Source organism: Rissa tridactyla, chromosome 8 (genome assembly GCF_028500815.1).
Source record: "Rissa tridactyla isolate bRisTri1 chromosome 8, bRisTri1.patW.cur.20221130, whole genome shotgun sequence".
Taxonomy (NCBI): Eukaryota; Metazoa; Chordata; class Aves; order Charadriiformes; family Laridae; genus Rissa; species Rissa tridactyla.
Window position 1 is genome coordinate 21,131,308 of NC_071473.1, and position 12,530 is coordinate 21,143,837.

A 12,530-nucleotide genomic window follows, 5' to 3' on the forward strand; every position below is an offset into this window, starting at 1 on the left:
GCATAGGGGAGGCAACTCACATGTAGGTGGTGTCAGGCTCTAGGCAGCGAACGATGAGGGAGATAGTGGAGGACAGCCTGTCAGGCACTTGGGCTGGCATGGCGCAGGGCGACTTGGCACCGGAGATGATGTCATCCACGAAGCTCAGCACTGTCTCTAGGGAGAGAGGGGGAGGACACGCTGTGGGTGATGACACAAGGCGTCCCCAGGGCTATGGAGAGATGCTGAGGTCTGTGCTCACTACCATGGTTCCTGGTGCCAAGGGGAACCAAGGCTTGTGCATGAGGTTGGTGCAGAGGTGGACACATTGCTTTTCCAGCAAGGCTCATCACCATGGCATGGAGCTGCCACTCCTGCAGCATGGCAGGCAGAAGAGGGACTGTTTTCTCTTCCACAGGATACTGGGTATGTTTCAGCATCCCCTTGCAAAGAGGGAGACAGAGGGTCTCCTCCAACATCTCCATCCCACCCTCCACAGAGAGAATCAGTAAAGTCCCCACTCACCTGTCTCCACCTTGGAGTGGTCCATCCTGTCAGTGACTTTCTCTTGACGGAGGAGGTAGTCAACGATCTGCACCCCAATGGGGGGCTCTGAGTGCCCCCACTCCAGCACCACCAGTGTGCTGCTGGGCTCGTGCACGGTGGAGAGCCGCAGGCTGGGGGGCAACACCGGCCGGTCAGCATCTCAGGAGGGCAAGATCCACTGCCCACCCCCACTGCCCATCCCCACTCACCCTCACCCATGTCTATCACGACCTCGCTGCCCCTCTGTGCCATAAAAAGGCAGCAAAACCACCAGGCTGAGGCATGGGAGAGTTGCTGAGGATAACCTCTCCAGCTGGTCCCCACGGCTGGTGCAGAAGACAGCATGAGTGTGTTCTGCCCATGTTTGCCAGTGCCACTTACTCTGCTGTGCAGATCATGTGCAAAGGCACCTGAAATGAGTTGGTTTCTGTAAGGTAGTACCTAGGGACAGTTTTTGCATGACTCTCTCATGAAGTAAAAAGGCTTCAAAGCCACTAACCCATGAGAGAGCAAGCTCAGGACAGAAGTGATTCCCCCTCTCCTACCCCTCCTGACTCTGGACATGCTGGTCCCAAGGGCTCCTTCCCTGGGGTTTTACGCTACCAGGATGGATTCAAAACCAGGTCCCCAGTCCTCAGCTGAATTTAGAAAAGACACTTCATCTCTGCACCCTCTGCCTGATTTCCAGGTCCCCCATCCACTTGCGAACCCATCCCATAAAGCTACCCCAGCCCCACCACTTCCTGCCACCACACCGTTCCCCATTGCCACCTCCTCCCAGACCCATCACTCCAAAAGGCCAGACTGGGAATGCCTGGAGACCTACATGGGGTGTGGGAGAGGTGCGCAGGTGGGCAGCCCATCAGCCCCGAAGGCACTCGAGTCACAGCGGCACCAGTCCTCGATGACATCCCCGCTGCCTGAGCACCACAGTGAGCTCATGGTGGCCTCCTGCAAGAGCTGGGAGAGAGGAGGAAGGGGTCAGCAACAGTCAGGTGATCTCCCATCCCACTGCTACTCAAGACAGTGCTCATCCATTCCGCAGTGGGTTCAGTATAGTCTATCCACCCTGGAGAGCAGAGTCAGCCAACGGGCAAAGGCTGCCATGGCTTGACATGGTGCTACAAGGGCAAGCTGCCTGCAAAGAGCACTCTGATGGCATTCTGCTTCCCCCCATGCCCACCCCACCACGCCCAGACAGCAGATCCTCACCCGTTGGGTCTGGTTGTTGGTGACCAGCTCGTAGATGGGGGCTGCTTTGGTGACCTCCAGCAGGATGGGCTCGGCTGGCACATCAGGACCAGAGGCAACATGGCAGAGTGGGCAGGAGGAGGGGCAGCGCCCGCGACTCTGGCACTCCATCCGCACACCAGCTGCCATGCGCTTGGTGCCTGACTCGGAGAGGCTGGCGATGTACTCAGGGAAGGTGAGCACCTTGGGGTCCCGCTCACGCTCCTCTGACTCATCTGAGGGGGAGTTACCTGTGGAAGGGGGAAAAAAGGGGCACCAGGGTGGGCTCTGAGCCATCAGCAAGGGGATGTGAGGGGCCTAGAGCCCTGCCTTGTGCCCAGGAGCACCCCTACCCTACATCGTTAGGAGCTCCCTGCTTGCTCTGTTGGGCTAAAATGCTCACTGGTCTTGAGAGCAGGAATCAGGTCTGGAAAAGTCCACCCTGGCCCCTACAATCACAGGTCCTTTGTCTCCCTGTGCCTCATTTTACCCAGCTCCAGCCCTTTGCCTGACACTAGGACAAGCTACCCTTGCAGTGAGTCCCCACGAGATGGAGCCTCTTTCTTGCAGCTGGAAGCTCATGAAGGACCTGCCTGGGCTTCTTCACCCTATTCTGAAACCTCCTCCAAAGCCCACTGGCAAACTGCTGCAAAAGCCCTCCTGGCCCAACAGCTGATTTGCTCGACTCTCTCGGTTCCCAAAGACCTCCATCAAAGCTGACGTGACAGAGTATGTTGGAGACCAGAGAGGATGAGTGTCAGATCAGGGTGCACAGCAATGATGCTGACTCCGTGCCCCGCCTACTCCCCAAAGGTCTGCAGCCAGCAGCACCAAAGAGCTCAGAATGTGCAGGAAAGATTTACCAGTGCCTCACGATGCCCAGAAAGCTCCTGAGATGGCTACAAAACCACCAAGACCCTCTCCAGCCCCTCCACCTCTCCTGTGTTTAGTCCCCACACAGGGGAAGGGAGATGGTGAGCAATTCCCTTTTGGAAGCTGGCTCAAGCCTGGCTCCTCCTGTCTCTTCACACTGTCATGGGGCATGATGGAGGTGGACAAACTTGCAGCTGGGCAAGGGAATAGGGTCTCTCCCCAAGGGCTTAGCTTACAAAGCACCATCATGAAGCAAAAGAAAATGGTGAGATGGAGGTAGACACGTACTTTGGCACCACAGACACCCAGCCAGACTGTGACAAGGCTGAAGGCTTGTTTACCCTCTGCCCCACGCACATGGGGGAATATCTGCAGGTCCTACCCTGCCAACCCTCAGGAAACCCTGCAACCCAGCTTGCTTGGAAAATAAATTTGCAGCAGGGAAACATTGCTGTGGGCTACACTTTCCCCTGCTCTGTGCAAAGGTGCCTGATGCTGGGTGCCACTGTGTCCCCACTGCACAGGGCCAGCAAGCCAACCCCTGTGCTTGGTGGACTTCTCTCCAGCACTCCCCTAGAAGGAAATATTTTGACACAAAGGGAAAAGTCTTGGAACAGCAGTCAAGAAGGTAGGATCTGCCCATCACTGCTACGCCCTGGCTAGCATCACCCCACTGCTATGAGCCTTGCTGTGCAGGTGAAGGGTGCTTTTCACCTGAAAACCCTACCAAAGGATGTCCCTGGCCCTGCACCAAAGAAAGAGGGGCCCAGAGGGACCACTCATCATGGTCAAGGCAGGCCGGTGGGGTTGAAGGAAGTCGAAGGATGCCCAGGCAAAACCTTGCCTCTAGGGCAGGTTCAGGGCATTGTCCCTGGTGGCTTAGTATGGGCTGGCTGCTGCCGGGAGCGGCCAGAGAGCACGTCCACGGCTCAATAGGAAGGGTTGCAAGGGTTTGCTGAGAAATGGGCCAGCAGTAGCCTATCCTCGAGACTCCTGCAAAGAAAACAAGGCTGTTAAACAAAACTCGGGATACAAGACCATTGCTCTGCTCCCCCAGGGAGCTGGAAATGGATCGCTTTGGGCTAGCTGTGAATTGCAGCTTAGCAGGCACCGAGGGAAAGCAGAGGAGCCAGGCAATGATTTGTCTCTTGCAATTTCTCAATCGATATCCAGCTCCTGACGTTTGCAAACAAAAAGTAAAGGAGGGAAAGAGACAGGTGCCAGAGCAAAACCAAAATGTGATATTGTGGGTGGAAAGAGACTGCCAGACCTGAAAAGCCTCCAAGCAGGAAAATCAAAGAGGAGGAAATTGCAGGAGAAAAAAAAAGTACTTGCAATCAAGAGATGCTACATCTGGAGACAGCCCACAGCAAAACAGCAATGGGTCTGTACACTTGCAGGTGAGCTTGGGAAGAAGCCCAGGCTCCAGGTCTCAGCCTTGCAGGATCCGGACTGAGGCTCAGAAAGAAGCCTTTTCTACACAAGAGCCCTGGAGAGAAAACAAACGTCTCCTCAGCGAGAGCATAGCAAGAGCAGCACCGTAGGCTGGTGCCAATACTGAGAATTACGAACCTTCTTGGTGGAAATGATGCAGCGGTCACGGTGCCTGTGAGCTCCAAGCTCACATTGCCTGCACCCAGGAGCTCCTGGGGCAGGGGGCAGCAAACCAAGGCCACCTACTAAAAAGCAGCAGCTCTGCTCAGCATCCCCTGTGCCCGAGCTTGGGAGCTGGCTCTTGCTTGCTGCCCAGGCCTGGGTGGTGCAACCCAACGTTCCCAGCAAAGGCAGCAAAACACCTGCAGACAGCTTTGCAAAGGCCAGCACAAGAGGAGATGCCATGGTCCTGGTGACAGCCAGCAGCAGGCAGGAGTTCGGCTCCTTCTACTTTTGGAAAGTTCGTGTCCAATTCTGCCATCGCCTGCCTGCAAAACCCCTTCCATGGGGGAGCCGTCACATCTCACTGGAGCGAGGGCTCCTGAGGGGATACAGCAGTGCCAGATGCCCCCTGCACCATGATGAACCTCCCAGTTTCCAGACATTAAAAGCACAGTGCTGACACCCTAGGAGAAGAAAGTACATGAGAGGGAGAAAAGTCTGGCCGCGGGATGCAAGTGGAAGAGAGCAGATACGGCAGAGACAAAAGGAAGGAAGGAACAGGATTAAAGACAAATAACAGTTAAGTCCAGAATCAGGCAGGATGGCTTGGTGGGATTAGCGCATTTGTCTTTCATCTCCCTGGGGATGAGGGTATTTATCTTTCTTTCTGGCCCAGACTAATGCCTGCTGCAGTCCACAGGAGTCCTTCAGCTGGCTTCAAAGGGTGTGAGAGTGGGGTGTAAATAAAAGGATGAGATGGGAGATAGCCCTGATGCGGGCTGGGTGCTTTCCCTGCTATGCTGAAAGCAAACCCAGCTTCCTACTCCCATGGGGAGGCTGTGGAGACCCTTCCTGGGGACAAGCAGGGCTCCTACCTTTGCTGATGTCCTCGTACTCCAGCCAGAGCTGCCGCTGGACCTGCCTGTTAGGATACCAGATGGAGCAGGACTCCTCAAAGCCATACATTGCCTCCTGGATGTAGTGGTTGCCAAACTGGTCCAGCAGCGCCATGAAATCTCCACGGGAGGTGGCCCCATCCAGAGAGTGGAGCGCATTGCTGAAGGCTGGGGAGGAGATGGGAGGAAATGCTCAAATCCCAGAGGGCCCCAAGCCCTTGCCACCTCCCTAAACACTTGCGATGGGCAATCAACCTCTGAGCCCATCACCTGCCAGAAGGCGGCTGTATGTCTTCTTCCCACCCCTTTTTTCCTCCTTCCTCCCAGCTCTGCACACTTACACTGGGAGATGGTCAGCTGGTTGAGCCGGACGTGGTACATGATGGACTGCACCTTCCAGTGCTGCAAGAGGGGGTACCCAGACACCTCGCTGAAGTTCACCATCCCTGTCGGAGAGAGGACACAGGGGTTCAGTGCTGCTTCCCAGGGACACCTTGCTATGGGGGCACCAGGGTGGCCGCAGCTGCTCGTGCTGTGCCTGGGGAAACGCAGCCAGCAGGGTTGGGAGGGGCCGGGGGAAAGGACTGCGTACACACTGTGTCCCCCCAGGGAAGCAGCAAGGCATTTGGAGCTAAGGGTCAGCTGCTCCCCAGCAATTAAAATCATGGCTTTGAAGGAAAACGCGTGGGCTTGTTTCATTCTGCCGTGCGGGGCTCTGTGTTGGAAGATAATGAGCCTCCTCCTGCATCCCCTCCTGCTTCCTTCCTGGTGCCTGCTCCCAAGACATGCCCAGGTGTGCTAATTATTTCACTAATGAGAGTTGCGCTTTTTAATGAGCTGTTTGCAGGCCTAGGAATGGTCACCGTCACGCCATGTATGCCTGGGTGCAGACAACTGAGAGGCCCTGGGGTCCCTTTCAGCCAGGACTGAGCCAACAGTCCCAGAGCATGGGAGAAAACACATGCCTGCTGACGCTCCCATTCCCTTGGGACATTACGGCAATGCTGGGGCTCAGCAGGACCTGGGGTTTCACCCTCTTCAGGCAATGACATCCCGTTCTCTAGTCATTTAACTATGCGTTACAGGAGTCAGAAATTCATGGAGACCAGAGCTGGGTGGCCACTTTGTCCTGCCCAAGTTAGGAGCCAATGAACATAGCAGCTCAGCTTCCAGGAGCAGAGGGACAGAGAGGCCACCCGAGGCTGGACAAAGCCACAGAAAGTCCATTGAAGGGTGCTCATGGCTCTGATTTTGGTGACCAGATCACCCCTGGTGTGCAGCAGCAGGATGCGGAGGCACAGCCACCTCCTCCCTTGCAGTTCCGCTGCTGTACAGCTAACGTGGCACGCCTCCACTTGGTGGCGAAGCAGCAAACTCTGCTGCTAAACAGCCACACAGCAGGAGTTCAGGAGGATAACAACAGGCATCCCCCTCTCCGTAACAAGAAATGAAGGTGGAGGATAAAGAGGATAAGATCCTTTGCCTTCCATTGCCTCTGACTTTGGTGCTGGCTGCTACCAACAGCTTCAAAGTCTTGCTCTTCCCTGCAAAGTGTTTATGCAAAACCAGCCCTTCCTTAGTCAGCAGCTCTGCCTCTGGTGTATTCACAGCAACATCCAGATCTGCTTACCGACAAGCAGAGATTTTACTACTTTTTTTTTTTTTTTTTTTTTTTTTGCCTTTAATCAGCCACAAAGAACCAGCAGAGCAGTGGGAAATGAACAGGATAATTTGCTGGTTTCTGCCTCCCCAGCATAATTGCCAGTAGAGTCCCAGTCCCACTGACCCTGGCGTGATACTGAGGCCGTGGTGGCAGTGTGCCTTCCTTATATCCACGCAACCATGTCAAGGGCAGCAGTTCCCCATCAGGAGGCGGGTGTCCTCCAGCACGTCCAGGCAGAGGTGAGCATCCCCATGGCTGCAGGGGTGACCTGCTGACACAGCCCTCTCAGGGCCCAGCATCTGCCTGCACACACACCTACATTGGCATGCACCCTGTCGGGGCAGCCAACACCAACCGGACCCTGTGTGGAGCCCATGGGTGCTCCCCAAAACCCTCCTCCGAGCTCTGCCAAATGCCAGAATGCACAAGGTCCCATGAGACCACCCTGCAGACACCTTCCAAAACAACTTACTATCCACATCCCTCATTAGTAGCTGCCTCATGTCCTCGGCCATTTCAGCCAACAGCGAAAAGCACCAAGGAAACAAAGGCTATTTAGGGGTGCTGGCAACTTGGTGGAAGAAAGGTAAATCCTTGAAGGTTATCTATGAATCCATGATAACCCTATTGCTCATGGCTCACAATGCTCTGGCAGGACAAACCAAAACAATTTGGTTTCATTGCATAGGGTTTTGAATGCTTCGTTACACCAGCAAAGGGTTTCTGATTTGGAAATCAAATGAAAGGTGTTTGGAAACCTTTTTTGCCTTAATTAAAAAAATAATAATCCTTTTTCAAATATTCCAAATATCCAATGGATGCTTGAGCTTTTACACCACCTAATCAATTTACAGTCTCTCCCTCTGGTTCATTTTTAATGCCTTCCTCTTACCACCGCTGCTGCTGCAGGTGACTGTGGGATGCTAAAGCTAGGCTAGATATATCCCACAGCAGATATATACCCTGGGAGGGGTACATGCTGGAGCCAGGCATGCTGGTGGCTGCCCCATGGGGAAAGGCACAGGTCTGGCTGGGCTCACTCACCAGTGAGGAACTCAGGGTCAGGTGTGGGTTCGGAGAGCTCCTCTTGGCACTGGTTCTCCAGGGGCACCGTGGCCACCACCAGCCCATCTGGCAGCTGCTGCTCCAGGCCCCGGGCAAAGTTGTTCTGCCTGGAAGTTAATTGCAGAGAGGAGGGCAGGGCTGGAGGACAGGGGAACTGCCTTCCCTTTGGGCACAGGTTACAAAGATGCCTACTTTCAATGGAAAGCTTTGATGCGCCCTACCCACCAGCCCCTCCATCTCCTGCAAACTTTGGCCAGATATGGACAGACTAGGCAGTCTGCTAAGGTCCAGCCCCACGCTGCTTCCCATGCCTTCTTCTTGGAAAGGACAGCAAGGTCTGACCCTGTTGGGGTCAGCTCTCCACATCCCCAACTCACCTGAACGTCCCTTTGAGCACCTGCCCTGTGGCCACCTCCTTGGAGTGGTTGTTGTAGCCATAGAAGATCTCCCCGAAGAGCGTTTGGTTCATAGGCAGTTCACGGGGCTCGCCGCAGTCCCCCACCTCAGGGCACGACTCCGAGATGAGCTGGCATGACCGCCCATCCATGCCCAGCTTGTAGTCCTCAATGCACCTGGGAAGCCAGCACAGGGTCCACCATCAGCTGCAGCCCCCACCTGTGGGGACCAGGGCCACCAGACCATCCCACAGGAACACTGGGAACAGAGGATACCCTCCCTCCCAACCTTACAAGCTCAGGGTGGCAGCAGCAAGGTACAGCAGCACCTCAGGGGTGCCCCTGCAGCTGGGGTGGTGATGGGGTACTCACCCGCAGAACATGAGGATGTTGTAGAGCAGGGGGTCCTCAGGCAGGGGGACCATCTGCTGCAAGCACAGCTGCTCACAGCCCCCGTTGAAACCATCTGAGCAGTCCACGCCAACATGACGGTCGTAGCAGCCCGTGCCATCCTTCATGGGGCTCAGTCCCATCGGGCACTGGTGGGAGGGGAAGCGAGAGGTGAAGCCCCTGAGGAAGAAATCTGGCCCCGGGGGTGAGATGGAAGGGAAGACTTTCGTGTTGCTCTCTGTTGGAAATCACAAGCTGAGCAATGCCTGGGGGAACACCCTTCCCCCCCCTCCAAAAAAAACAACACAGCTGTGGCAGTGACAGGGGACACGCATGAGTGACGTGGGACCTCCTGGAGAGCCAGCAAGCAGATAGGCTCTCACTCTCTCATGCATTCGTGCAGCAAGGGCAGGGACGGAGGAGCTGCCAGCCCAAAAACAACTCTGCAAAAACAACCCCAAAATATCCATTCCGAAGTGACAGGAAGGGAGGAAGGTTGCAGCCCTTCTCCCCCTCCTTGCTCACTCCAAAGGAGATTTGCAGGTCCCCAGGAGGCCACGCACCACGCAGCCTGTCGAGTCCAGCTTGCGGTCTGAGATGCAGCGGAAGTTCTTGCTGCAGCCCCCGTTGTCCTGGGAGCAGTCACGGACGGGGCCGAAGGAGTCAAGGAGGACCTCCAGGCTGTCGAAGGAGGAGGAAGTCATCAGCTCTTCCCTGTGAGGAGGAGGAGGTGCGTCACTGCTCTGATGAGATGGTGTGAGCACATGCACAACTGTGGCTGCCGTGTGGGTTTTTCCAGAGCTCAGGTTTCCCTCAGGCTGACAGAAAACTGAATGGCAACTGAGCTTTTAGAGGGATGGAGGAGTTACTGAGATGAGAGTTACCTCCGAAGGCTCGGTTTTGCAGAAACTAAAGAGGGGCAGGTCAATCGACATAGGGCATAAACTCCACCTGAAAAATGTGGGGTGGGTGTCCCAGCTCTCATCAACCCCCATGTGCTCTGGGTTGGTCCTCTCACTCCAGCGATGCATCACCAGTATATTTACTGAAATACCTCCTAAATGCCTTCACCCTGCCATCGCACCAACCTGACCTCCACCGCATCCTCCATCACCGTCATGTCAGTCTTGCACTTGGCCGAGGGGTTGATGGCCAGCTCGGCTGGTGGGATGACAAAGCTCTTGCTCAGTGGCAGCCACATGCCTTCTCCCAAGGTGTAGGTGAACCTGCCAGGCAGAGCGGTGAAGGCTGGCATGGAGGAAAACACCAAGCCCAGTAGGCTGCCCCTGGCCAAAACCAAGCCCTTGAACCTCCCCTTTGCTCTGCAGAGATGCCACCCTGAGTAAAGGCAGATGGGTAGAATAAAGTGGGGTGGCTTCTCCGAATGCACCCAAATGACCCAAAAAATAGACGTAGTTTAGGTAATTAAAAAACAAAAAAAAGAAAGGAATTTTCCTTTTTGGTAGAAATCCTCCTTCAGAGCCTAAACCTTGCTCTCATCACAGAAGCAGAGGAGGAACTGGCTGCTGGGCATCCAGCATCCCACATGGCAACTGTGTTAGGGCCTTCCCAGCTATGCTCATGTCCCCAGGAGGTGGCACAGGACAGCCATCCTCAGCCCTGCCAGCTGGGGGGACCAGCCTGCCCATAATCCCTGAGTCATATTTTTGAGCCCCGAAATATGCTGACCAGGTTGCCTTTACCCCTTACCGAAAAATCTTGTCGGATGTCTGCTCGCCCAGCACCAAGTCAAAACCGCGCTGGAAGATGGTGTACGGCCAAGGCCTGGAAGAGAAACCCAAGAGCATCACACCCCCACCACCCCTCACAGCCTGAAATGCTTCCCCTGCTTAGCCCCCAGCTGACGTGCAGAGAAGTTCTGGGATAAGATGGCTCAAACCAAGGCAGGACAAGCTGTTAACACACATCCAAGATCTTAACTTTGGAGTCCCTACAACATCAGATCCCCACCCCAGACCCGACCTGCCAACGGGTCAGTGGTGTATCGCATCCTTCATTTTGGCTTACGACTCGCTCCGGTCTCCCTGGCCCACCCGGCATCTGCAAGTCTCACACTTCTGCATGCTCAGGTACTGCCTGCCCAGCTCCCATTTTCGGAATTTGCATCACAGCCATCAAATTGCAAAAAAAAAAAAACAAACCCAAAAGCACAGCTGAACCCTCTCTCTGCAAGGCTTTTGCAAGGGAGCACATCAGGTCCAGGGCCGGAGCTTCACCACCTGCCTTATTCCCCTTGCGTACCACTGTTTCAGGAGGGGATCTCAGGAAGTCTTAGCCCCCGGCAGGACTTTGCAAAGGGGTCTGGAAGAGAAATTGGAAGTTTGGAGCCAAGAGGGAGGATGAAGAGCTGATGGCCCCATCTCTTCCATCCCTGCTGCCCTAGATAGCACAGGGTGATGTGCAACCACCACTTGGTGACTGGTGCCCTTTGGTGGGATGCCTGCGGCCATCACACCTTGGGTTGTGCATTCCTCGCAGCATGGCCCAGCTGGCAGAGCATCGCTTGGTACAGTGAGGCTGACAAAGCAGTGCAAGGGGAGGCACAGAGACCCGACCATGGTGGGCTTTGAATCAGGCAACACAAAGCCCACTCCCAAACCCTAAAGCTCCCCTTTGCAAGAGCTCAGAACAGGAGAGAGAAAGAGATTTTCTGTCCCATCATATCGTTGCTGTTAAAATTCAGGGTGAGAGCATTGGGTGCCGCTGACAAGCCCAGGGATTTTCTCCAGAGGCAATTACAGCTCTCCTGCACAAGCACTTTAATTTCTAATCTGAAGTTATTTCAGCAAGGACAAAAAAAAAAAAAAATCTGATTGCAGGATTACAGTACGCTGTCTCATTCCCTTGCTCGGATACAATGCTACTTTCCTGTCCGGTCGGCTGGGAGCAGGGGATTACATTCAGCACACAAATCAGATTGCCCTGAATGAGGTCAGCTTCAGCCGGAAAGTGATGTGCTCCTTGCGTCTTGCCGACACCTTGAATGCTTCACACCTCTGCCTTCCATCGCTCCCGCAAATGGCTTTTATTCTTGCTTCTCAGGAGCACACCAGGCAGGGAACAAAGAGTATTGTTCCCCATCAACTCGGGTGGAGAAGCAGTTGTGAAGAGCCACTCTTGGCTTGCAGCAGAGCTCAGTCCCAGGGCAGGCGTTGCAGAGGAGCGGTGGCTGCTGGACCTCTGCCAGATGGCACATCTGGCAGCTCATGGATGCTGACACATCTGGGACATGTAGCCAAGTGGGCTTGGACCTCCCTGGGAGATGGAAGCCAGCACCCAGGCCAGGTTGCATCCACTCAGGGTGCAATTTCCAACTGTGGCTAAAATTCCTGCTATGGTGACTTTGAGCCAGGGAAGAGGTTTCCACGCTCCAGGGAGGGACCCTGTGGCATGTCCCTAGCCTGCCTTTGCCTCTACTCAGGGTCAAAAAAGTCCTGTTAAAAGGAAGGTTCAGCCTTTAGCTATATGCCTACATAGCAGGGGACAACCACTGTTGCCAGGCACCACTGCGTCTGCAAGGATACAGTACCTTCTGCAGAGAAGCCCTGGGATAAGTCTCCATATAATGTCTCCAGCTCAACAAGAAGCATTTATGCATCCTCATCTCTGAGAAAGCTCTCCAGGAGCTCAGCAACAACATCTCCATCCACAAACCCTTGCTGACTTGTGCGTTCTGCTGCAGAGGATGGGGTGCAATCTCCTCCCCCAGGCACACCTCGCCTCCTCCATTGCTGCCTTTTGCCCCCTGTGCCCCTCCTGCTGTTTCACACCCTCCTTCCTCTCCCCTACAGGCAAGCATGTGCCCAAACGTCTGTCTCCCTCTCTGCTTTCTGTGATCACTGGAGGCACCTCACTGCTCTGACTTTTGTTGCTCTT

At 54.9% G+C, this 12,530-nt stretch overlaps 1 protein-coding gene across 1 annotated transcript in view; it reads right to left on the reverse strand.

Annotated features, from left to right (window-relative positions):
- The window catches only part of ASTN1 (astrotactin 1), a 53,871-nt gene that overhangs the window by 6,481 nt on the left and 34,860 nt on the right, over window positions 1-12,530 (reverse strand). Inside the window, exons 9-20 of the mRNA XM_054211938.1 lie at window positions 10,344-10,418; window positions 9,722-9,859; window positions 9,197-9,347; window positions 8,616-8,782; window positions 8,226-8,420; window positions 7,828-7,955; window positions 5,462-5,566; window positions 5,100-5,288; window positions 1,738-2,006; window positions 1,352-1,485; window positions 505-656; window positions 21-156 (exon numbers count right to left, since the gene is read on the reverse strand). Of these exons, the coding sequence (XP_054067913.1) occupies window positions 21-156; window positions 505-656; window positions 1,352-1,485; window positions 1,738-2,006; window positions 5,100-5,288; window positions 5,462-5,566; window positions 7,828-7,955; window positions 8,226-8,420; window positions 8,616-8,782; window positions 9,197-9,347; window positions 9,722-9,859; window positions 10,344-10,418 (1,839 nt within the window). The remainder of the gene's footprint in view (window positions 1-20; window positions 157-504; window positions 657-1,351; window positions 1,486-1,737; window positions 2,007-5,099; window positions 5,289-5,461; window positions 5,567-7,827; window positions 7,956-8,225; window positions 8,421-8,615; window positions 8,783-9,196; window positions 9,348-9,721; window positions 9,860-10,343; window positions 10,419-12,530) is intronic.